Source organism: Ruditapes philippinarum, unplaced genomic scaffold (assembly GCF_026571515.1).
Source record: "Ruditapes philippinarum isolate M1 unplaced genomic scaffold, ASM2657151v2 ctg403_1_1_1_1, whole genome shotgun sequence".
Lineage (NCBI taxonomy): Eukaryota > Metazoa > Mollusca > Bivalvia > Venerida > Veneridae > Ruditapes > Ruditapes philippinarum.
Window position 1 is genome coordinate 16997 of NW_026855774.1, and position 27851 is coordinate 44847.

A 27851-nucleotide genomic window follows, 5' to 3' on the forward strand; every position below is an offset into this window, starting at 1 on the left:
GGCCTCATTTTTTTTCTTCATCATAAACAATTGGGCCACTAAGATGGCCCTAGATCACTTATCTAACCCATCATTTCATTATTCACTACATAAATTGAAATATTTTGCCCTAACATATTGGAAAGGCTTTGTTAAAAATATCTGCCATGACCTGGGGCATTTAGGCTTTAACGAGGCCAATCAAGTGCAAACTTGATAAAAGACTACCTGAGAATGCTACAGACAAAGTTTGGTGATCATCCATCAATTATCAGTAGGAGATGATATTCAAAGGTTTATCTATTTTTAGCTTTAGCGCCCCCTACAAGGGGCCAATCAAATTAATATGAGCAAACTTGATAAAAAGACTATCTAAGAATGCTACAGACAAAGTTTGGTGATCATCCATCAATTATTATGGTAGGAAATCCTTTTAAAGAATTTTCTATTTTTAGCTTTAGAGGCCCCTTAAAGGGGCCAATCAAATTAATAAGTGCCAACTTGATAAGACTACCTGAGAATGCTACAGACAAAGTTTGGTGATTATCCATCAATTATTTCAATAGGAGATAATTTTCAAAGGTTTAACTATTTTAAACTTTAGCAAGGGCCAATCAAAATATGAGCAAACTTGATAAAAGACTTTGGTTCTGGTGAGCTAAAAATGACCTAAAGTTGACATGTGTAAGTCCTACTGCTATTTTGATATTGTTATTAATGTATACAAGTAACTAGAAATGTGTTGCCACGCCATGGATGCCCCCGCATGCAGCCAAAATTTCAAATGTTATAATAATGATTTGTTTGCACAAACTATTTTTTTCATTGTAAGTTCAAAGCCCTTAAAACTATTCAATGTTAACACAAACTATTTTTATACAAAGTTAAAGGCACTGAAACTATTCTGTGTTAATCTTTTGTAAATTGCATATTGTATATTTGTAGCCTAGATAATGCCTACATACATTTCCACAAAAGTATGAGTGCTGAAATTGAAAATTTCAAAAAAAATTCCAACATCCAAGAAAGATAACTTTGTCCAAAATCATTGAACCACAACTAAATTCAAACTTGACCTGCTTATTCCAAACATGTAGTATATGTCAAATTTGAGTTGAATGTGTACAACCATTGGGGAAATACTAAACGGAAACTAAAAATTTCTTACTTTTTTACAAAGTTCAAGAGGGATAACTCTGTCAGTAATTATCAAACCATCACCAAATTCGAAATTGACCAGTGTATTCTTATGACATATCGATATATTTGAGTTGAATATGTCAACTGTTGGGGAGATTATGAATGGAAATTGAAAATTTCTTCTTTTTTTTTCAAAGTGAAAGGGGCATAACTCTGCCAAAATCATTGAACAAATCTTCAAAATTTGACTTTACAGTATGACCTTGATCTTTGACCTAGCCACACAGTTCTTGCGCATGACACACCATCTCATTATGGTGTAATATTTGTGTTTTGTTATTTGAAATTATGCCCTGAACAAGCATAATCCGGACACACTTACGCACAATGACATACACCGAAGCGCCATTTTGACAACTTTGTCAAGCTCTCTGCATGCAGGCTCGACAAAACCCTTTCTAAAAAAACAGAATTCGACCTCAAAAAAACACAATTGGCACAAAAGCAAAAAGACAAATATGTTTTGGCAATAAACTTATAGCTGGTACAATTATATTTTTAAATCAATCAATTGATTAAATTTTTCCTTCAGCATTTTACAAGGAATTTTGCTGACTTATTCCTTTGATTCAATTTAACTTGCTTATATTACTTGGCAGGCCCTTTAACTTCAATATGAAAAGAGATACAACAAACCTCAGATTCTCCCAATTCAAAATCCAGCTCTTTTTTCCTAGCAGATATCACAGTATCATCCATAGTGCTAGAATTATCAGATGTTTCTGAGGGGACACCTTCTTCTTCTACTTCATCATCATTATCAGAAGTCAAGCCAAGATTATCTTCAATTCTTGGCCTAGATGATGCACTCACTGACCTCTCCTTTAAAATGGTTATATTTTTTTTAAACATTGCTTTCATTTCCTCTAAATTACAAATACATTTATTCTCATGTAATTAAATTTACCATTTACAGGTAGTAGTAATGTTGTCCTTGTATTCAAAACACTATGTACACTGTTCCAGTAAGCTGAGAACTATTATGTAATAATATCATTTTATGTAAGTTTTCAACTCATTTGGCTTATGGTACAAGCTTGTTATTCTTATCTATAAAGAGAAAGAAATATCCAAACCTATACAATGTTGATTATAATATAAGGTATAATTCTCCTTCTTTCTATATTTGTTTAGCTGGATGAACTGACAATAACATTTTACAAAATGCTTGCCACAAAAGTATGAAAATGTGTTCAAATCAACAAACTGTGCTCTGTTTATACAAGGATAAAAGTATAACATGGTAAATTGTGGTTACTGTGATGCACCCATAATTTCATTATTTTACAAAAACATAATTCTTGAAAATATAAGTCAAATGTTTCTTGACAAGTTACCACTGTTGGAAATCTTGTATGGATGTGATTACATGCAAGGAGAAACAGTGCTCTATATATATATTCCAGCACACTGATAACAGACAAACAGCATGTGTTTTCTAAAGTTTAACAATCTTTCATTTTTCGGCAGACATTTTATTATCAGAGATTAAACAATAATCATTCAATCAAAACTTTATTGCAATGAACTGACATGTATAACACTTCTACATTTCTGACTGACTTGCTTAAATAAAACAGTCCTAGATTTTTAATGAAAAAATAAAAAATGAAAATATCAAAGTTTTTTCCCCATGTATTTACTCATATTGTCGAAAGCAAATGCTGTTTAAAGAATCACTACAAATATAGCCATAAAATATGTGCAAAGAAATAAAGAAGATAGTAGCAGGTAAACACAATTTACCTCCCTGTCTGAAACTTCTGACTGTATATCAAGATCAACAGATCTTGTATCATCAAGTGGTTCAGTGTTTGGTGTCATTTCACGACTAGCATCATTTACATCTGGTTCCTCTCTCACTGACTATAATGAAAAATATTTTCAAGTGGGTTATGACAATACCTCCACCTTTTTTTTTCTTCCAAAAGTGGAGCTAAACAGAAAAATTGTTTGTTTTGAGTGAATATGCTGTATATATCTCACATCATGGTGAAAAATATTGTGTCTTATTGTTTAAGTCAATAAGGCCTTATTATTTTAGCAGAATACTGGATATAACTATATAAGGGATGTAACTGCTACAGGATGTTTTCATACTTTAATTTTGAGTAATTTCCCTTTGATAATTTTCTGAAAATAGATGGAATGCTAAAGGTCACTTCCTGTTTAGGTTCAAATACTCTTCCTTTTAACCTCAGCTTCCACACTGGAAAGACTAGAGAAAATTTTCAAATTCCAATCTTTAAAAAATCTAAGCAATCTAAATATTTTGGTTTATTTTAAATAAGTTTAATTAAAAACAACAATGCCTGGAAGAGGTAGAGGGACAAAGAGGAAGGCTACAAGGGAGGAGGAACCAGAAAGATTAACTTTGCTGGAAGACAGCAACTCTGCATCAAATAGTAAGAAAATAATAGATTTTGAAACAATTATTTCTGAGTCTTTAAACTTACCAAATAAATCTTCTGGTGTGACTCAACCAATTTCTAATAGTTCCATGCTTGAAATTTCTGAGCAACCAAAATTAATGAGGTGTGGTGGGGAAAACTTGGGACTACATGTGCCCAATCAAATAAAGTTAAAAATTCAGCAAAACGAATACATAAATCTGGCTATTTTGTTGAAGGGAACTGCAACAGATTTGAAAGAAACCCCACAGGGAGCTCTTCTTGGTGTTGATGAAAATGGCCAGATAGTAGCCAAGCCACGAACCTCCATGGAAAAAATTTATTCCATTGATAAATGGACAGATTCTTTTCTGATATTTTCCAGTGTTTATCTCCAAGCCTTCCCAGAACAAGCTCAAGACTTGATTCAATATATGTTTGTTATTAGGGAGGCTGCTGCCAAGCATGGTGGCCTTATGTGGCGTAATTATGACGAACAATTTCGTTTACGTCAGGCTGATCAATTTATGTCTTGGTCAAGTATCAACTCTGATCTTTGGTTGCGTTGTTTTTCTGGCACTTTACATCCAAGTTTTAAGCAACAGAATAATCAAGCCCCGCCATGCCTAGATTTTAATAATGGGTATTGCAGGTATCCCAACTGCAGATATCCTCATATCTGTTCAATTTGTTTTAAAGCAAACCATGGGAAGGTGGCATGTCGTAGTCAACCTGGACATGCTGACCAATTTCAAGTGGGCAGATCTAATTTTCCCTTTCGCGGCTCATACAGAGCAGCCCCACCCACCAGGGGAAATTATACCAGAGGGCAAACCAGGGGTCGTCATTAAAAATTCTTCTTTGTGTCTTGTTCAACTTGATCTTGCTCCTTCACCTGTGAATATTATTAAGTTAAAGCATGAACTCTTAAAATCAAACTATGATCATGAAGAGTCAAATTTTTTATTTAATGGTTTTCGGTACGGGTTTGCTTTGCAATATGAAGGCCCTCGTATAGCGACTAATGCAAAAAACCTAAAATCAGCTTTGGACCGCCCAGATATTTGTTGTGGCGGAAAATTTGTAGGCCGCTGACAATCGAATGGTGCAACTCTATTTTTTAGAAATAATTTAAAGAATTAATATGTTTTAAATATTAAACTAAGGTATGGATTTACTCTCTTCAGAATATGGCTGACATTATTGTTCAGAAAACCAATTTTGGAGGGACAATATCCTATAATTTCTTTTATTTTTAATTAGCATGCTTTAAGTCTGCTCGAACAGGTGGGCTTATTGCGGAGATATATAATATGTTTCTTTAGTATTTATCAATTTAAGTAGCATTATTTTAATTTTTGATATTATGGAAATGGAATATCATGGAATGGAAAATATCTAATATTAGGAAAATGAATTTTGAATATCATGAAAATGGATTTTTGGATATCATGGAAATGGAATTTTTATTATCTATTACTGGAATATTTGAACTGAAACTAAAAGTCATAATAAATACCATATCTTTAAATTTTTAAAGGTGGCACCATTCGATTGTCAGCGTAGGGTATCAAATTCCATATGGCACTTGTTAATTACCAGTGGAATTAATATTTGGTTTATCAGTGCGGTCAAAATAATGCCATTCCTAAAATGTTTAATTTTGACTTGATATGGATTATAGAGTACAAGATATAATGGATGAATAAAATGCATCAAAAGTTAAGGTTTTTTGTTTTAATTGTTTTGTATTAATTCAGTCTTAAAATAATGTGTCTTATTGTTTAAGTCAATAAGGCCTTTATTATTTTAGCAAATACTGGATATAACTATATAAGGGATGTAACTGCTACAGGATGTTTTCATACTTTTAATTTTGAGTAATTTCCCTTGATAATTTTTCTGAAAATAGATGGAATGCTAAAGGTCACTCCTGTTTAGGTTCAAATACTCTTCCTTTTAACCTCAGCTTCCACACTGGAAAGACCTAGAGAAAATTTTCAAATTCACCCACCCACCTCACCCAAAATTAAGGCATGAATGTACAATAAACATTGATAGAATTTGAACCAGGCTTGTTTTCTGCTCTTCGAGTTGTATATTTTCAGAATAGATTGATGAAGCCATGTAACTGTTTACTATCATACAGAAGACAACACAAAAAGTCAATGGTATCTTGGTGCAAGAAATTCCTAAATCCAGTCATCATTCTATGTTTACAGTAAACTACAAAAGTGTGACAATATGAACTTTGTGGATTGAGCAAAATGTTGAAATGATATTTGTGCTGACATTTGTATATGTAAACTAGCTCAGGACAATTTTAGAGAGCATGTGACATTTAAAATAAAAAAAAAAAAAAAAAAAAAAAAAAAAAAAAAAAAAAAAAATCTGCATTTAGGTGCTGCACTGAATTTGTCCGAAAATTTGTAGGCCGCTGACAATCGAATGGTGCAACTCTATTTTTAGAAATAATTTAAAGAATTAATATGTTTTAAATATTAAAACTAAGTATGGATTTACTCTCTTCAGAATATGGCTGACATTATTGTTCAGAAAACCAATTTTGGAGGACAATATCCTATAATTTCTTTTATTTTTAATTAGCATGCTTTAAGTCTGCTCGGAACAGGTGGGCTTATTGCGGAGATATATAATAGTTTCTTTAGTATTTATCAATTTAAGTAGCATATTTTTAATTTTTGATATTATGGAAATGGAATATCATGGAATGGAAAATATCTGATATTATGGAAAATGGATTTTGGATATCATGGAAATGGATTTTTGGATATCATGGAAATGGAATTTTTATTATCTATTACTGGAATATTTTGGACTGAAACTGAAAGTCATAATAAATACCATATTTTAAAATTTTTTAAAGGTGCACCATTCGATTGTCAGCGTAGGGTATCAAATTCCATATGCACTTGTTGATTACCAGTGGAATTAATATTTGGTTTATCAGTGCGGTCAAAATAATCCATTCCTAAAATGTTAATTTTGACTTGATATGGATTATAGAGTACAAGATATAATGGATGAATAAAATGCATCAAAAGTTAAGGTTTTTTGTTTTAATTGTTTTGTATTAATTCAGTCTTAAAATAATCACATTTACTCTCATTTCTCAGTGTGATATTCATCAAATTCACAAAACAAATATCCTTTATGTATAAGCAATTGCCATTGGCCTTTCAGTTTTTGCTTTAATTCAACTTTATATTTTGTATCACTCTATATTCATCTTTTATCACAATACAAGCTAAAATTCTACTGATTTCAAAGAGCCAAACTAATGTTACATAAAGTATTAAGTTTCTGTTTATTTTTGTTTTTACAAGAGTGTAAAACAAGCTTGTCCCCTTGTTAGCTTGTTGGAAGTTGCATGCAATATTGCTTGGAAACCAATTTGGCATGCAAGGTCAATGCGACCATTTGACATTTGAGCCCTTAACCCAAAATTCAAGAGGAGTCATCTACTTTCAGAGACCAATGCACCTGAGAAGTTTGAGGGTCGAGGGTTGTCTAGTTATTGGTCGAACACTGTTTCGACATACAAGGTAAATAAGACCTTGATCTTTGAACCCTTGACCCCAAAATTAATAAGGGTCATTCATTGGGCAAGACCTTTGCACCTATGAAGTTTGACAGCCAAGGGTCCATGGGTTGACAAGTAAATGGTCGGAAACTGTTTTAAGTTAATCATAACATTGACATCTGACCCCTTGATCCCAAAAGCAATAAACTGGCCAAGACCAATGCACCTATATGGTTTGAACGTCAAGGACCAATAGGTTGTAAAGTTATTGGTAAGAAACTATTTGACATATAACGTCAATGTGGCTCTGATCCCAAAATCTATAGGGTCATCTAAAGGCCAAGACCAATGCAGCTTTGAAGTTTCAGGGTAATGGGTTCATTCGTTCTCAAGGTTTGGGCAGAAACAATGTAGGATGGACAAACCAACGGACATGCTGCAAAAAAATATGTCTATCTTTGAAGGAGGTCATAAATATACTTCAATTAAAAAAGTGCTGCTTAAATAAATATCAGACACATATAACATAGAACTGACACAGAAATATATAAAAACTTACAAGCAATGTTTGTAAAAGGCCAGTATAACCTCTTTCTTGTTCTTTTAAATGGTCCATCAGTTTTTGTAAACGATCCATCTCATCTCTGTATCCAGGCTTAACAAATAAAACACCAAACATTGAACATAACAAGAGTAACATAGTGCTCAACAAACCAATCAAACCTCAGACAATATATGTTTACCATCCTACCTTACTTTTTATAATCATTATGTGAATCATTATATATACATATATATACACTACTTCAACATTATTCTGAATAACCTGTTCTCCAATCATTTCCCTTCACAATCCTCAGAATTTTCCATGAACCATATACTTCTTTGATAGAAACATATGTATATCTGAGATTTCACTGTTATATAACAATGAACTGTTGTGATTACCCATAATTTGGTAAGATTCTGTAATACCTCCGCTTCTCTATCTCTCATGTTATACAGTAATTTACTTAATTGAAAGCATCTTTGCTGGTCAGACTTTAAACAAAAAGCAATGAAATGATTATTATTTTCTCAGTTGTAATTGTTTACAACTTTTTCTTGTTTTATTTTAGTTTAAAATTTCAGTCATATATGGCTGGGACAGTAACAGTATGAATATTCTGTACAAGTACAGTAACAGTATGAATATTCTGTACAAGTACAGTAACAATATGAATATTCTGTACAAGTACAGTAACAGTATGAATATTCTGTACAAGTACAGTAACAATATGAATATTCTGTACAAGTACAGTAACAATATGAATATTCTGTACAAGTACTAACAGGGTTCTAGCTAGCCTATTATTGCATGCTGTGTGTGACATACTGTCAGTTATTGAGGTATAATTTCATCTTCCGTTGATTATCAAACAAACACACAATATAAGCCTTACCATTTATATCTATCCAAGCATGTAACATACTTTTACAATATACCTGTCAATCAGTGTCAATAATGGAAGATAAAACCAATGAAAAGGCATGATAGCAAAGTTATGATGTACTTTAGTCTTTATGATTGTTTTGGCATGTATAACCCCACTTTAACCTTTTACCCCATGAGCATATTGCGAAAAATGGCCGTTTTCATTGAAAAGCCTCCTGTAACAAGTTCAAACTGCTATGAAACTATGAAAAATGCTTCAATACTAATGAAACTTGGCACAAATGTTGACTACACCATAGCCTCTGTAACAGCATGCTCAATGGTAAATTTCCTGTTACCATGGCAACGGGGGGACGTCTCAAAATTGCCTAAAAATCACTATTGCACTATCACTTTTATTTGAACAAACTTGGTAGACACTCAATAGAAGATGTTTCATGCCAAATATCTAAGCTCTAGCTCTTAGGGTTTTTTAAAAGAAGATATTTAAAGTTTTTTCTTTCGGTTGCCATGGCAACCAGAGTTCTGCATGGAATTAAATTCTTTGAACAATTTTTAAAGGTGACCACCAAAGGAACATTCCTGTGAAGTTTGGATGAAATTGGCTTAGTGGATTATGAGGAGACGTCATTTAAAGTAAAAGTTTACGGACGAAGGACGGACGGACGCCGGATGGACGGACGCCGGACGAAAAGCGATCACAAAAGCTCACCCTGTCACTTTGTGACAGGTGAGCTAAAAATTATGATTACAAAATGTTAAACTTTAATAATTATTCAGGTTCTATACACTATAATTTGCCAATTAAACCCAGCTTAATTGGAACGGCAAGGACGGGATTTAGCATGATCAGTAACTACGTAATAGCAACAACAACAACTAAAGTAAAATGGAAAAGGCTTTAAACTTTATAGTTCACTATAATTAGTCATTAGTTTTCATTTATAGCTATATGATAAAAAAAGAAACAAATTGTTCAGTTTTCATAGTTTATCTTTTTTGCATTTGTCTAAATATACTAGTAACTGCTTTGTCAGTGTCCTTAGGAAACATTTTAACAGACTTGAAAGCTAAAATTTAGCCTTGCAATTGTTATATCCCTGTATTGCCGATAATTCATTACCGATATATTGATACAAAAATCCTTATCGATGACACCTCTAATACTTTGTTTTAATTAAGATTTACTTTAAACATGAAAATGTTAGGTTGTCTCTGCATAAGTTTTGATGTTCATTCTCTGCTTAAGTAAAAATTGCAGCACTCCCAGAATTGTCTTCAAAAACAATATCCCAAGATGTTCAGAGAAAAAATAAAGTGGTACATGTATGAAATTCCACAGCAAAGTTGACAGAAAATTTGATGTGAAGACCATAATAAAGAATTCAAATTAATGCCTGAAAGGGATCAATGAAAAAGTGGGGGTTATAACCTGAACCAAGGTGTGATATGCTGACTTGAAAACAAATTGCTCTCACTATAGACAGTCAAACTCCAAAGCTTTACATAAAGATGTTTAAAGACATACCGGATCACCAGATTTTCTAAGCGAATCCATCATGGAGCTTGCTTGTTTGATGTAGTCACGTATCTGCATCAGTCGCCCAACAATCTGACTACTGTCAGGCTGGAAAAAAACAAGAGGCCCATGGGCCTGAAAGGTCACCTGAGTAATCCATAGCAGATTAAATGTTTTCTTTTTTGCACAAATATTTTTATTTTTAGTAACAGTGGCCCTTCATCCCAGGGGCTACAGAAACAAACCGAATCAGGGGTCTTCATATAAGCTTTTGATTGCAATATTTTATGCCTAACTGTATAGTCCAGAAAGCTATTTTTTTTATTCTAAGTAACCTACACCCAAGGGGGTCCAAAAGCAAAAAAAACATGGGTCTTCATATAATCTTACTATATACAGAGTTTGATTACAATATCTCATTCTTAACTCTAGTTATTGTCTGAAAACCATTTTTCTATTTTTAATGACAGTGACCTTGACCTTGACCTCAGGGGTTGACAGGTCCGAATGCAATACCAAGCCACTCTGGTCTTCATATAAGCTTGCTAAATACCAAATATGATTACCGGTACAATATCTCATTCCTAAATCTAGTTATTGTCAGGAAACAATTTCTCAATTTGTAGTAACAATAACCTTGAACTTGACCCCAGGGTGTCCAAATGCAATACCAACCTGGGTCTTCATATAAGCTTGCTATATATCAAGTTTGATCACATATAATCTCATTTGTAACTCTAGTTATTGTCTGGAATCCATTTTTCTATTTTCAGTAACAGAGACCTTGACCCAGTGATTTTTTTACCTCTGCGTCCAGAACGCAATGAATTTGCTGCGGACGCAAAGTTTCAAATAATGTGCATCTTTTGGACGCATGCATTTTCTGAGTAGGAAGTCCTGTCTGGTAGGAATTTGGTATGTAAATACCAAATTGTGTAAAAGTTATGTCAATCTTATGACAGTTAATGTTTTTTGTTCATATTTTGCATTGTTTTTACCGTTAAAAGCTTACAGTATACATGTAAACATTTTATTTGTGTAGCGCTTGTTTGGAATGTCAACTTAAACAGAATATATTCTAGTAATTTGACCAGCTTGATGACAATTTTCCAATATCATTTAATAACATTTAAATACTTTCTTGTTCGGAGATTTTCTTGTAAATTTACTTTAAAACTATCAATAGTAACTTTATGATAATAGCTCAGCCATTTCAGAGTTTGAAACTCAGTGAGTCCCTGGTTTTGGGGACATCAAGAGCATTTACCCGATTAAACTGCACTTAAAAAATTGGCAAATCAAATTGAGATTTTTTTAGAAGTTCAAATTTCGGTTTGAATATATCGGTAAAGAGTCAACTTGGCCCTATACCAACTCGGCACGGGTCAACTCTGCACAGGTCAACTCGGCCCACTTTGAAAAAAACTAGAAATGTGTCCATAGGACATGGGTGCCCCCACACTCCAGTGATTTGTCAATCTTATGTCTCTAGGTCAAATTTTTTTTTTGGCTACATCTGCCCAAGTTGAAAACTAAAAATCTTGTATTAAGTACCGGTCAAATACTACAAATATTGAATAAATCCACAAGAGAACCCCAAGGTGCATAAGTACACATGCTGAGCAACATTCTTGGAAACTTTCAGGCCTACAGGTCATACACTTTTTGAGTTACGTGCAACACAAGTTTAATATTGTAAATTTTTACTAAGTCAAGGGCAATAACTCTAAAAATTCTAAAAATATCCACACTAAAATACCCAGGTGCACAACAACACATGCTGAGCAACATTCCTGTAAAGTTTCATGACTCTAGGTCAAATATTTTTTGAGTTACATGTGACACAAGTTGAAAATTGCAAATTTTTACTAAGTCAAGGGCAATAACTCTAAAAATACTAAAAATATCCACACGAAAATACCCAGGTGCACAACTACACATGCTAAGCAACATTCTTGTAAGGTTTCATGACTCTGGGTCAAATACTTTTTGAGTTACGTGCGACACAAGTTGAAAATTGCAAATTTTTACTAAGTCAAGGGCAATAACTCTAAAAATATCCACACGAAAATACCTAGGTGCACAACTACACATGCTGAGCAACATTCCTGTAAGGTTTCATGACTTTAAGTCAAATATTTTTTGAGTTACGTGTAACACAAGTTGAAAATTGGAAATTTTTACTAAGTCAAGGGCAATAACTCTAAAAATACTAAAATATTGCCCTAAAAATATCCACATGAAAATATCCAGGTGCACAACTACACATGCTGAGCAGAATTCTCGTAAGTTTTCTTGACTCTAGGTCAAATAATTTTTTAGTTACGTGCGACACAAGTTGAAAATTGGAAATTTTTACTAAGTCAAGGGCAATAACTCTAAAAATATCCACACGAAAATACCTAGGTGCACAACTACACATGCTGATTAACATTCTAGTTAGGTTTCATGACTCAAGGTCAAATATCTTTTGAGTTACGTGCGACACAAGTTGAAAATTGCAAATTTTTACTAAGTCAAGGGCAATAACTCTAAAAATACTAAATATATCCACACGAAAATACCCAGGTGCACAACTTCACATGCTGATTAACATTCTAGTAAGGTTTCATGACTCTAGGTCAATTACTTTTTGAGCTACGTGCGACATAAAAAGGGAACGGACGGAAGGAATGACGGAACAGGGTAACACTATATGCCCAATTATATGGCGGGGGCATAATAAAAATATGTTCTGTTCATACAAATATGTTTTGTCCTGTTTATAAAAGTCCTTTGCAACTATTTTTTGTCATCACTGCTATGAAATGTGTCCATTAGGTAACAACAGCATAGTGTTAGAATTGGGCACCTGCTTTTGTATACATTTTGGGTCATAGACATTAAGGTAGTACACCCCTAATGGGCACTATAAGGAATTGTAAATTTGACAACATAGGACAGTTATATGCCTTAAATGTCACCTGTATGCAAAATTTAAACAAAATTTACCGTGTGGTTTATGAGTTATGGACATTTTTATGAACTATAACTTTGCCATTATAAGAGATTTTTTCAGAAATGAGGAAACTCTAAATAATCTATAATATCATCATTATGAAAAATGTTTTCCTTTTGCTCATTGTTAAGAAATAAATAATGACATTTAGACAACAAATTAAACAAGCAAAATGATTGTTTTTAAACGAAATGTTTTTAATATGTATAAAAATGTAACCCTACCCCACCCACTTTTAACACTAATTTGACCATTTCCCTATGTAAAAAGCCTTATTTAAAATATCCCTAAAATTTTCCAAAATGAGGGGCTATTTTCAAAGTTTGCCTAAATTTTCTTTAATGTATATTGGTTGGTCTTGCAAAATATAAAATACTTTTATCGTTTAGTTTTTATTTTATTAAACTTTGAAAATATCTGGTATCATATTTGCTATTAAATTCACAGGGGGCCCACACAGTGTTTGGATGGTATATACTGCTTGATAATGACCTTAAAATGAGTTTTTAGTCATAACCTTATAATATGTATATAAATATAGACATATTATAAGGTTATGACTAAAAACTCATTTTAAGGTCATTATCAAGCAGTATATACCATCCAAACACTGTGTGGGCCCCCTGTGATTAAATTTGGCATTATTTAGTAAATAAATACCTACAATAATTATATAATTAAAATAAACACTTTTTTCTTCCATAGGGGGTCTGAGAGATTAATAAAAAATGTTAAAAAGAAAAAAAAGAAAGAAAAAAAATTGCCCCTTCTGGGGTTTGAACCAACGCCCCCTCAGTTTCAATACACTTTACAGTGATTTTAGCCTATTTGAATACTCTTCTAAGTGAAGACAGTGCATTAGGGGTGTACTACCTTAAAATAATCAATCAAAATTATCGATTTTTTCAAATGTGTATTGATTATTGATCGAGAGAAAAATATCAATGATACATTAATATTGCCTATAACTATGACAGCTCTAATTTTTAGTAACATTGACCTTGACCCTATGGGGTCGAATCGCAATCCCAAGTAAGGCCTTTGCATAAGCTTTGTATATACCAAACTTGATTAAGATAAGTCAATCAGAACTTCAGTTTAATCGACAAGAAACCATCTTGTTTGACCTCTGAACACCAGCCCGCCCACCTGCCACAAACCCCATTACACAAATCTTATAACCAGTTTTTTCAAAATTAAACCTGGTTGATGAATTAAAAGATAAATTTTTAAGCTCTGACAAGAATCAATAGAAACTTCAAGGATATAAAAGAAAAGTTACTTTTCCTCCAGCTGCAGCCCGAGCTTCATTGTGATTCTGTTTGTTATTATTTCTATTATTTCTATCTTCTCGTTGATTTGGGACAGGTCTGGAAAGCTGTGTTTCCATGTTTCCACCACTTTCCTGTCTGCCATAACTCGGCAAATTTTCTCGCCTTCTTAACAAATTTCTTTCATTGTTCCTTTCCCCGTCATTACTTACACCCTGTAAAGTAACAAACCTGTACTCACTAAATGTATTAACAAGAAAGTAATGTTTGACAAAAGTTGTATTGAAAAATTTGGAAAAAAGAAGACTTTTTCCATAAAGGTACACATGGTACATACGAGGTCACACAGTAAGTTGATTCATTCTCATTTTTGCACACAATTTGTTCTTACTTCACCATGACTTACATACAGAACTGGTTTGGGTTATGTAGTGATATTTGTCTACTGAGAAAAATAGCAATATTTTATTTTTTCCCCAAATAGCAAATTGTATTTGAACCAGTAAAAATCCTGTGAATATATTAAATAATTATGCTGGTGTTTATTTTTTTTACTTGTCATTTAAAAGCAATTCAATACATATTGTCGAATAAAGTAACTAAATTTGAGTTAAATAAATCATATCTACCAAAAAAGATAGAAAAATGCAATGTCAATTACTGATTTGCTCATTAAAAAAGCAGTTAGCTATCTTTTGTGAAGAATTCAGCACAACTTAATGGTTTATCAAAAGGTAGTTATATGAACCAGATTTGTTCCAACAGGAACCAGATTTGTTCTCTCAAAATATTAACCCTTTACCTCATATATACGCAAAACAACACACTTTCGAAACCCCTTCCCCCTCTTTAGGCCTCAAATAGTGAACAAAGTACTGTTTGGGCCCCAAACACATGTTTTCGTTTGAGAAAGGTTGATAAAAAAAGTAGCTGTGACTTTGAAATCAATTTTGATGGAAAAGATCAACGCAAAATAGTGATTTTTTGGCAATTTTGAGATGTCCCCTCTTTGCCATGTAACAAGAAATTTAAGCCTGAGCATGTTGTTACAAAGGCAATGGTCCAGTCAATATTTGTGCCAGGTTTGATAAGTATTGAAGCAGTTTTTATAGTTTTATAGCAATTAGAACTTTGAAGAAAATGCTCATGAAGTAATGGGTTAAAGGTGCCAGTTTGTTATCCTTTTTTTAGAAATTTTGCACAAAGCTTTGAGTGTTTAAATGGACAAATTTCTTACTGTATTAAATAAATCCCATACAAGAGCTGTCACCCAAGTGACAAATGCCCCCGAAAAAGGTTTCTTAAGCATGCAGGTATTATGAAAAAAAATAGAGAATGAAAGTAACTAATTGCTGAATATTGTTCTTTGTATAATTGTACCTGTAATCTCTAATTGTGATAGCATGAACCTTCAAAATATAAGTGTGACCTTGACCTTTGAAGAAGGGACCTGGTTCCTGGACGCGACAAAATGTTGTTATGAGATAGACATTTATGCCAAATTATTTCAAAATCCCTAAATGCATGACAAAGTTACAGTCTGGACATGATTTTTGTGTAAATGGGGAAAGATGGACATGACCCTTAGCCGCGACACATTGTCTTGATGTGGTAGACATTTGTGCCAATTTATTTTAAAATCATTCGATGCATGACAAAGTTACAGTCCGGACAAGTATGTGTGTACCTATTTACTCTAATAGCCATAATGAGAAACTTCAAAATGATAGTGTGACCTTGACCTTTGATGTAGGGACGTGGTTTTTGGACGCAACACATCGTCTTAATCCCTAAATGTATGACAAAGTTACAGTCCGGACACGAATGTGTGTACCTATTTACTCTAATAGCCATAATGAGAAACTTCAAAATGATAGTGTGACCTTGACCTTTGAATTAGGGACGTGGTTCTTGGACGCAACACATTGTCTTAATCCCTAAATGTATGACAAAGTTACAGTCTGGACACGAATGAAGTGGGACAGATGGACAGACGGTGCGTTTATATAATGCCTCCCTTCGGGGGCATAAAGAAGACACTTATTACAAGTATGCTAGAATGATCTGAAAAGCTGAAATTGTCTTAGTATCAAGAGCATGTCCAAGCTGTTATGAACCCTAATCTCTGAATCAGTAATCAAAGGCCTGTATGTGTTACATAGCAGTATTAAATAACTTAATAACTAAATATACTTTATACCAATTAAATTTGTAGCTAAATTGGCATAATTTTTGTTAATAACAAATATCAACTGGAATATTATTCTATAATATAATATAATTTATTTGTATGTTATGTTTTAGAAATACTCTCAAAGCGAGCTAATCTGATTGTCCTGTGTCAGTCATCAGACACAATGTTAACTAATTGTGAGCAGAAAGTGGAACAAATTCACTCATGTTTTGACCTCAGCTGTACAGTGTGGTAATTATAAGTCTTTTATGGTAAAAGTATAAAAATTGAAAGACATCTGTCTGCTCAGATAAATCATATCTTTAAACACTTAACCTGCTGAATTTCTTATTGGACTTACCTGTCTTACATTTTGGTAACTATCCAAGTATCTGACCAAGAACAAGTTTAACATGTATATTTCTTAATGTATAAAGTAACTTCATGTGTTATGAAGAAACTATATGAAGACCATTTTTCAATCAGTTGAGACTACCACTTACATGTATATTGGCTATAAAATGGCAATATATAGATAAACGAAATGTCTTGCTATTGAGTTACATCATCTCTATGCATATCCACAAAAGAAGACAGAAAACTGACAAAAAATTAGTACCAGTACTGGTATGGGACCACCAAAACCAGACAACCACCAAACCCGGACGGCCCTGAAAATGCTTAATTTAGTATTTTCTTTGTTTAGTGGTTGTCAGTCACTTTTTTTATCAACAATAAATGCATGTTTATTCTATATTTAGTAAATGAATTTATTTCAACCTCCGTAAATGATAATATTTTAATGTCTATTTCAAGAATGTTGACGTTGAAATTTGGGCGTCAAGAAAGCCATGTCTGACCTCATACACCAGCTTTAATCATTTGCAGAGTGAATAATAGAATATCCAAAACTTCAGCATTTGTTGCTGAAATATTGTATACCATGTTAAAATTCAAAAATGGAAACACACAAGCTTTTATCTGAATTTAATCACGCCATATACATATCTGTCCGGACACATGGTACTGTAGTGTAGACAATTTAGGTAATTTTGATACCCTCCTTGACGAGCCTCAGAAATAAGTGTCAATACAATCAGAAATAAACAAACTAGTTTGTTAGTTAGGAGAAGAACCTAGCTGTACTGTGTCAAATTTTTAGGTCTCTGAGTTGGAAATTATGAAATCTGTATGGAAAAATGTTCAAAAAGTGTCCGGTTGATGGTCCCCGACCAGTAACACTGTTAAAATTTCTACAAACTTATATTGCTTCTAGAAAAAGGAAAATTGGGAACAATACAAAACAAGAGGGCCATGATGGCCCTGGATCGCTCCCCTGACCCATCAACCGCATCCAAGCAATGTCTTAGACAAGCATCCTGGCCAAGTTTGATGACAATTGAGTCAAAAATGTGACCTCTATTGTGTTAAAAAGGTTTTCCATATTTGGGCAATGTGACCTAATTTTTGACTGGAGACGACCCATATTCAAACTTGACCTAGAAATCATCAAAACAACCTTCCTGACAAATTTCCAGGATATTTGGATCAAAACTGCAGCCACTAGAGTGTTAAAAAGATTTTTCTATTTTTAGCTTCTGTGACCTAGTTTTTGACCGGAGATGACCCATCTTCGAACTTGACCTAGAAATCATCAAAACAACCTTCCTGACAAATTTCCAGAATATTTGGATCAAAACTGCAGCCACTAGAGTGTTAACAAGCTTTTTCTATTTTTAGCTCCTGTGACCTAGTTTTTGACCGGAGATGACCCATCTTTGATCTTGACATAAAAATCATCAAAACAACCTTCCTGACAAATTTCCAGAATATTTGAATCAAAACTGCAGCCAATAGAGTGTTAACAAGCTTTTTCTATTTTTAGCTCCTGTGACCTAGTTTTTGACCGGAGATGCTCCATCTTCAAACTTGACTTAGAAATCATCAAAACAACCTTCCTGACAAATTTCCAGAATATTTGTATCAAAACTGCAGCCACTAGAGTGTTAACAAGCTTTTTCTATTTTTAGCTCCTGTGACCTAGTTTTTAACCGGAGATGACCCATCTTCAAACTTGACCTAGAAATCATCAAAACAACCTTCCTGACAAATTTCCAGAATATTTGGATCAAAACTGCAGCCAATAGTGTTAACAAGCTTTTTCTATTTTTAGCTCCTGTGACCTAGTTTTTGACCGGAGATGCTCCATCTTTGAACTTGACCTAGAAATCATCAAAACAACCTTCCTGACAAATTTCAAGAATATTTGGATCAAAACTGCAGCCACTAGAGTGTTAACAAGCTTTTTCTATTTTTAGCTCCTGTGACCTAGTTTTTGACTCAAGATAACCCATCTTCGAACTCGATCTGTATTTCATTGAGACAAACATTCTGACAAAGTTTGACAATGATCCAATCAAAACTGTGACTGCTAGACTGTTAACAACCCAATTGTTGACGAGGAACGACGCACTACGCACGACTACGGACGCCGGACATAGTCCCATCACTATACCTCACCTTGACCACTTCGTGGTCAGGTGAGCTAAAAACAAACAAGTTATGTTCAGTACAAAATTATTAGTTATATGATAGGAAAAAGCATACATGTAGCTTTCCTATTTGAGAACAATATTATTTGGTTAAAGAAAAGAAAAACTTAATTACTTGGATGTAGCTTAATTGAGACAATACATTTATTGTGTATAAAAAGCAATCATGTTTGTTAATTGACAGTTTTTACTTAGAAATTCCTTAAGATAAGAAAGCTACTACAAACATGGTTGTAAAAAATTCTACAGCAATTTGTATCCAATTGGCTGCCAGAGAACAGCAAACTGTAATTTGTCTCAATTAAAGCACAACAGATTTTAATTGTTAGAAATATTTCTTACATCTTCTTGATCACTAAAAGTCATAGCTTGTCGCAGATTTTCTAGAGCTACTCTTTGAGAAGTGGGAGTGCTAGGGGTTAATTTAGTCCTAGGAAAGGTGCGCGGGGTGCCATGTTGTCTTTCTGACGGAGGTGGAGAGTCCTGTGTAAGAGACTGTTCACGTTCCCACTCTGGGTTACCTTTCTTACGTCTCTTTGTCTGATCTTTACTGCCAGTAGGCCTCCAGTCAGAAAAATCCTAAAGAAATTGGTAGTGTTCTAAATGTTATGAATAGTGATATGAAAGGAAGAGTTCGGGCCATCCTTGATTGTCATGCCAATATGTTATACATGTATATGTACCAAGAAAAACTTTCAGTGCTATTGTTTATCTATTCTTTTTTTAAAGCAGTTATCATCAAACCTTCATTGTACATGGTTTAAAAAAAAATGATGAAAAACATACACGTGTACATTGCTTAAATTTCAACAAGAGCTCTACTGAAGCTGGGCAATATACACCTGATGGCAAATTTAGTTAATTTACAAGAAAGTATCATGGACAAAGATTTACCAAGAAAAATGGAAAATTTATTATTTTAAGTGGCTCAAATTATGACAATGCCAACAAATGTAAAAAAAAAAAAAATACAGTCTAAGTTTTTACATGTACTAAGTAACAAGTTATTAACATATCAGTTATACAAGATAACTGAACATTCAATTTGATTAAAAGAAACTGTTGCAATAAGCTAATAGCGAAAAAAATAAATTTGACTTGCATGGCAAATATTAACACATTCGATGAAATTTATCTTTATTCTATGGAAACAAATAATTCAAAGAAAATTTGTTAAACAAGAGGGCCATGATGGCCCTAGATCGCTCACCTGACCCATCAAACTCATCCGAACAATTACCTAGACAAACATTCTGATCAAGTTTCATGATAGGCAAGTCAAAAATTTGACCACTAGAGTGTTAACAAGGATTATCCATATTTGAGCAGTGTGACCCATATTCAAACTTGACCTAGAAATCATCAAAACAAACTTTCATACCAATTTCCAGGATACTTGGATCAAAACAGTAGCCACTAGAGTGTTAACATGATTTTTCTATTTTTAGCTCTGGTGACCTAGTTTTCATCCGAGATGACCCATGTTCCAACTTATTCGAGCAATTACCTAGACAAGCATCCTGACCAAGTTTGATGACAATTAAGTCAAAAATGTGACCACTAGAGTGTTAACAAGATTTTTCTATTTTTAACCTCCTGTGACCTAGTATTTCATACGAGATGACCCATGTTCAAACTCATCCGTGCATTTACCAAGACAAGCATCCTGACCCAGTTTGATGACACTTGAGTCAAAAATGTGACCGCTAGAGTGTTAACAAGGTTTTTTTATTTTTAGCTCCTGTGACCTAGTTTTGCATCCGAGATGACCCATGTTCGTACTCATTTGAGCTATCACCTAGACAAGCATCCTGACCAAGTTTCATGATAATTGAGTCAAAAATGTGACTGCTAGAGTGTTAACAAAGTTTTTCTATTTTTAGCTCCGGTGACCTAGTTTTTCATTCGAGATGACCCATGTTTGAACTCATTAGAGCTATCAACTAGATAAGCATCCTGACCAAGTTTGTTGATGATTGAGGCAAAAATGTGACCGCTAGAGTGTTAACAAGGTTTTTCTATTTTTAGCTCCGGTGACCTAGTTTTTCATCCGAGATGACCCATGTTCGAACTCATCCGGACGACGGACATTCAACAATCCTAAAAGCTCACCCTGAGCAAGCTCAGGTGAGCTAAAAAGGGGCATTACTCTTGCAATTATGAGTTGATAGCAATGAAAATCGAACATAACTTGTGTTGTTATAATAATATACTAATCTAAGTGCTTGATAGTAAAATTTTCTAAGTTAACAAAAAGGCCAAATTTTTTATAGGCCTTGGAGAGAGTCCTATTATGCTCTCAAAGAAGTGTATAAAATTTCAACTTGTTTCAAAGCCAGATGTCATAGGGATATGAAGATATCTGTGGTGGTATGCGTAAATTTCTATGTCGAAATGTCAAAATGCTTGACAGAGTTACCTCCTCTTGTCTTCAAATTGGGGGCATGATGGTGAACAAGTGTGAAAAGTTTCAAAACCATATGTCCATGAACTTTGTAAATATTTAAGGTGTTACAAAAACTTTAACGTAAATTCTAAGTTGAACAAGAGCTGTCGGTACAACAGCACGCTCGACTATTCTTAGTGCTTGATAGTAAAAGAGCCTTGATAATGTAAAATTTTCTAAGCTAACAAAAGGGACACATTTTTCTTTAAATCCATGTTCAGTGAAAGAAATTCGGATTTGAATCCACTAGGCCGGTCAGACTACCAGATTGGAATATTCACTAGCCCAAAAGACATTTCACTAGCACGATTCATTTGTTCAAAACAGTTGGTCGGGCTTGTTACTGTAAAAAGTTGGTAGCCCAAGGAGAAATTTAGTAGTCAGGGGCTATCGGATTACTGCTAATTTCGAACACTGCATGTTACAGTTACAGGCCTTGGAGAGAGTCCTATTATACTCTCAAAGAAATGTATAAAGTTTCAACTTGTTTCAAACCAGATGTCAATGGAATAAGAAAATATCTAAGGTGGTATGCAAACTTTAACATAAGTGGTTACACTGACACTCGGGATACTAGGATCTAAAGCTTTACTTATTCTTCGACTAGTCAAGCTAAAAATGTAGATTTATTTTCATTAATAATTCTAAATGTTTTCTAGACAGCAAAAAAATGAAAATTAGCAAATACAGAGTAAAACAAGAACGTGTTTGTTAAACACAAATGCCCCCGGCTCCTATTCTTGTCAGTAGCAATATTTCAAAAAAATGTTTACCCATTCACTCAGTTATGGACAGAAAAATTGCCAAAAAATTGTAAACACAAGTTATATAGCTTGACAAAGTCATGGCATTTTGTAATTGTGAAAAATATAAGTTGCCAAGTCATTGCTCTGACTTGTGAAGTTGAAAAATATTCAACTTCATGCAAGTTATCTTCCTACCAAATATGAAATACATCTGTCATTAAAAAAGGCTGTATGGGCAAAAGTGTAAAAATCTATTTTGAGCACTGGTGACCTTGACCAAACTGACCCCTAACTCTATCCAAAAGAAGAATACCATGTAAGTCATCTTCCTACCAAATATGAAATACATCTGTCAATAAATAAAGGCTGTATGGGCAAAAGTGTAAAAATCTATTTTTAGCACTGGTGACCTTGACCCAACTGACCCCTTACTCCATCCAAAGGAAGAATACCATGCAAGTTATCTTCCTACCAAATATGAAATACATCTGTCAATAAATAAAAGCTGTATGGGCAAAAGTGTAAAAATCTATTTTTAGCACAAGTGACCTTGACCCACTGATCCCTACCCCAATCAAAAGGATGAATACCATGCAAGTTATCTTCCTACCAAATATAAAATATATCTGTCACCTAATAAAGGCTGTATGACCAAATGTGTAAAAATCTACCCAACTGACCACTAACTCCATCAAAGTTTATGTTTCTATCAATTATAAATAACCTCTGTCTATAAAATAAGGTCAATACACCTGTAAAAATGTAAAAATCTATTTTTAACATTGGTGACCTTTACATTGGTAACATTGACCTTGACCCAAATGACCCCTTACTACACCCAAAGAAGGAGGACCTCCCTTGGCATGTTTGTATTAAACTAAGACATCAACTAAAAAATAAAGGCTGTATGAGCAAAAATGTTTATATTTATTTTTTAAACCAGTGACCTTGACCTTGACCCTAGAGACCGCTTACTCCACAAAAAATTAGAGGAACATCAAAGGTATCCACCTACTAAATATGAAAGATATCATTAAAGAAACAAGAAGCGCCGCAATGCGACGAAAACCAGGTTTTCAACGACCAAGTTTTGATGTGACAGCAATCAATAGGTCAAAGTGCACTAAAGTTATTGAGTAGAAGCTGAAAATTCTATTGTAAGCAAATTACCTAGACCTTGCTCCCAGATATCTAAGTGGCAATCCAAAGCTGCCACTCAGCAAGTTTGGTGTCAAAAGGTCAAAGCAAACTAAAGTTATAACATGAAAACTAAATACATTAACCTTGATCACAGACACCTGGGTAGCAATCCCAAGCTGTCTCTTGATATAAGCTACCCATTCATCAAGTTTGGTGTCAATAGGCCAAAGCAAACTCAAGTTATTCAGCAGAAACTGAATTTCTAGTTTTAGTAACAGTGACCTTGACCTTGATCACAGACACCTGGGTAGCAATCCCAAGCTGCCTCTTGATATAACCTATCCATACACCAAGTTTTTTGTCAATAAGCCAAAGCAAACTCAAGTTATTGAGCGGAAACTGAATTTCTATTTTTAGTAACAGTGACCTTGACCTTGATCACAGACACCTGGGTAGCAATCCCAAGCTGTCTCTTGATATAACCTATCCATACACCAAGTTTGGTGTGAATAGGCCAAAGCAAACTCAAGTTATGGAGCGGAAACTGAATTTCTATTTTTAGTAACAGTGACCTTGACCTTGATCACAGACACCTGGGTAGCAATCCCAAGCTGTCTCTTGATATAACCTATCCATACACCAAGTTTGGTGTGAATAGGCCAAAGCAAACTCAAGTTATGGAGCGGAAACTGAATTTCTATTTTTAGTAACAGTGACCTTGACCTTGATCACAGACACCTGGGTAGCAATCCCAAGCTGTCTCTTGATATAACCTATCCATACACCAAGTTTGGTGTCAATAAGCCAAAGCAAACTAAAGTTATTGAGCGGAAACTGAATTTCTATTTTTAGTAACAGTGACACCAGCCCGCCTGCCCACCCGCCAACTTTGGCATTACAATAACCCGGTTTTCATTGAAAACCTGGTTAATTAAGCAATTAGGAGAAATTTAAGATAAATCCAACTTGTTGAAATAGGTTAACCAGACAAGGCCCTATTTTCAAAGTGAAAAAAGGGAAATAACTGGGAAATATGGATGACACAGTTATATAACTTAACAATATCATGTACTTTGTACTGATAAGTAAGTGTGGAAATTATAAAGCCATTAGTATAAATAGAACTTAAGATATTTCCAACTTGCCGTTTTAGGTTAACCATTATTCATTTTCTAAGTGCTGAAAAGGGCAATAACTTGGTAAATACGAAAGCCAGAGTTATGTAACTTGCCAAGATCATGTACTTTGTATTGATTAGTAAGTGTGTAAACTTAGAAGCCATTGGTACAGGTAGAACTTAAGAAAATTCCAACTTGCCGTTCTAGGTTCGGACGGACGGACGGTCGTTCCAACATTTTGAGTTTAGGGGCTATTTTCTTTGTTATTTTCTTTGTTATCTTAAGGGCTACTAGCCCATAAACCCTTTGATCACGGAATGAACCTATTGTTCTCTTTTGTTCTCTTTACTGTTACATAGCCCCTAAACCCAAAATGTTTGCTCGGACGGACGGTTCAATTACTATATGCCCGGGGGCATAAAAAAATACATTTTATCAAATATAATATCTGATCCCTGTCATAGATCTAAGTAAATAAATTATTCTAAGGAAACAAATTGTTGGCTATTTACTAAAGAAAAGAGATAGATCACCAAGTAAATCAGTATAAAATATAAAATGTAAGAAATAAAATGTAATATAGTGTTTGGCAAATTAACAAAACACACCTAGCAAGTTTCGTTATGACATAATACAGGAGAGTTTACCATAACATTAATGTTAAAAATTAGGGGAATAAATAAAATGTTAATCACAGCAAACTAAGGATAATAATTATATTTGAAAAAAATACATTTCCTGAACTTGCTCTGCACACATACATGTAGTTTCAGAACTTTCAAAGTTTACATTTCTTTAACTTGCAAACAAAGTTTTAAAAAATGCTACAAATTAATGTTAGTTAATTATGCTTCATATATAAGTAAATTTAAGTTACCTAGTAATCATCCTTCACAAAACAAGTTAAAAACATCAGCAAAATTGTCCTATCAGTATCAGAGCCTTCATATGACTTGGAGCACTTTTAATAATATTCTTAAAATGCTTACAAGTATCAAAAACAAGAATCATTGTCTGATAATATAGAAAGTTTAAATCTTATAAAACATTATCTTACCCAATTATTTGGCCGCAAGTCATTTGGAAAACTGTTGAGACTAACATTGTCATCTTTATCAGACATACTAGTAGTTCTTTGCCAGCTTGTTCTCTGTCGAGGTTCTGAAGTCGATGACTTCGGGTTCCTTTGATTCTGACCTCCAGACGCCATTTCTATATTTCAATAACAGGAACCTGGAAGATTAAAAGAAAGTCAATATTCCATTACAATGCTTTTTTTCTAATTCCACATTCTCAACATCACATTTCTACTTGATCAACCTCTATGTTGACAGATGTTTCTGATACCTAATGTATCATTTTGTGATAAAGCCCATAGCGTTCTAGTAACATGGAAATAAAAACAAGAGCCAGTCGAACCGGGTGATTCTCTCCAAATAGGTTTTAAACCACAGGAATTTGAAATTCTATCAATATTAACGATAATATCTTAAATATACCCCCTATACAGTATAAATAAACACAAGGAATGAAACGCCTTTTCCCCACCCCAACATAATTTACGCCGAACAAATCAACAAAACAGCGTATCAAAATAATCTATCGGGCCATTTCGATAAACAATACATAAATGCATCAAATACCACCGATAACTTTTTAAAATCGCGTAGCTGTATAGGAATAATTCAACATTTTCTGATTATTTCCCGCGATTTGAGTTTGTCGCCGACTCCATTCCGTGACGTCACTGGATTTTGATTCGAGGAGAATAATATTTATTAAAATTATTTTTTATAAGTTCCAAAAAGTAACAGGTATGTATTTAACTATTATAAAAATTATTCTATGTAAAAGATTTAAACATCTTTATCTAAAACCTTTTTAACAAATTACTTTTATAAATAAATTTGAAAGGGAAACCCCAAACAAGAACGGTAAATCTTGGAAATAGAATCTAGTACTTTCGTTTTAAAAAAAATATTTGAGTACTCTATTTGATATGGCCCAGCAAATAAATTCAGCCATGTCGTAAGAAAGAAATTAGTCATTTGTTCTAGTTTGACAGTATTTTACTTGCAAACGTGTTATTTTTGGGAACTTGTTAAAAATAATTTTAATAACTATTATTCTCCTCGAATCACCATCCAGTGACGTCACGAAATGGAGTCGGCGACAAACTCGGATCGTGGGAAATAATCAGAAAATGTTGAATTATTCCTACAAAGCTACGCGACTAAAAAAAAGTTACCGGTGGTATTTGATGCATTTATGTATTGTTTATCGAAATGGCCCGATAGATTATTTTGATCCGCTGTTTTGTTGATTTGTTCGGCGTAAGTTATGTTGGGGTGGGGAAAAGGCGTTTCATTCCTTGTGTTTATTTATACTGTATAAGGGGGTATATTTTGGATATTATCATTAATATTGATAGAATTTCAAGTTCCTGTGTTTTAAACAAAGAAAAGTAGTTGCTTGCTGGTATATCTGTTATGTCCCAGACAAAATGTAACAACTTCAACGGAGCCACTCTTGGGCTGGGCAACGCTCAACTGTTTTCCTTTACCTATAAGCAAAGCTTACTTAGTCTGACGTAGATTTTCGTTTTTTTCCCAGATATGGCATCTTAAGCGACGCCAATTTAAATACATGCAACTTGGATAAAAGCCGGGCAGTGGGACCGATCTGGAATAAAAAACTGCGGACATAATCAAAATTTATCGGACACGTCTGTCGCACCGACATATTTCAGGAAGTCTGAAAATACCAGTCTAAATTTTCAGGAAAATTCCGATATAAATGGCAATTAAAATGTAATTAATTTTTATATGGAACCACTTTAATCATGACTTATTTATCTATCTTTAAGATATTTTTTTTTTACTTTGTGTTTTTCTAAATTTGAGGGGTGAAGTTTCTGGGGTGAAGTGTCCTGTTCTAGACCCCGGGGTGTATTCCAGAATATAGCAATGACAGTTAAAAACACAAAGTATTAGTAATAGATCTAATGGCTATCTGATCTGCACATGGTATTTGTCATGCTCAAATGCACTGTTTCACTGTTTAACAGAATTCAACTTAATTTCAAATCAACAAAATAACAATAACATACCAGCTTTCTCAGTTTAAATAGTTCTATTAGATGAAACAATTAAAATATCACCTATATTTTTGACTGACATTAATGAACAACTTACAAACAAAATGAAAACACGGATTTATTCTGTCGTTTGGCTGACAAATCCAAACAGGAATCTGGCGGCCATTTTGACGCTGTGGAGGAATATTGATAGTGGTGATTACAGAAAAAACAACAACTATGCATGTCAAGCAATATAATTTC

General features: G+C 33.7%; 1 protein-coding gene across 4 annotated transcripts; it reads right to left on the minus strand.

The window, feature by feature from the left end:
- Positions 1-1752: 1752 nt before the first annotated feature.
- On the minus strand, positions 1753-27822 carry LOC132744326 (pericentriolar material 1 protein-like). 4 transcript variants are annotated; one of them, XM_060733005.1, is made up of 8 exons: positions 27706-27822; positions 25569-25744; positions 19404-19640; positions 14348-14551; positions 10077-10175; positions 8062-8154; positions 2926-3045; positions 1753-2001 (listed from the first exon to the last, which is right to left on the minus strand). In XM_060733005.1, the coding sequence occupies exons 2-8, from the start codon at positions 25719-25721 to the stop codon at positions 1768-1770; spliced, it is 1140 nt and encodes a 379-aa protein (XP_060588988.1). In that variant the 5' UTR covers positions 25722-25744; positions 27706-27822; the 3' UTR covers positions 1753-1767. The 4 variants fall into 4 exon arrangements, with proteins under 4 accessions (XP_060588988.1, XP_060588986.1, XP_060588987.1 ...); XM_060733003.1 differs by lacking the exon at positions 8062-8154 and adding an exon at positions 7673-7768 and having other exon boundaries at positions 27706-27821; XM_060733004.1 differs by lacking the exon at positions 8062-8154 and adding an exon at positions 7673-7768 and having other exon boundaries at positions 27621-27738.
- Between the last annotated feature and the right edge of the window lie 29 nt (positions 27823-27851).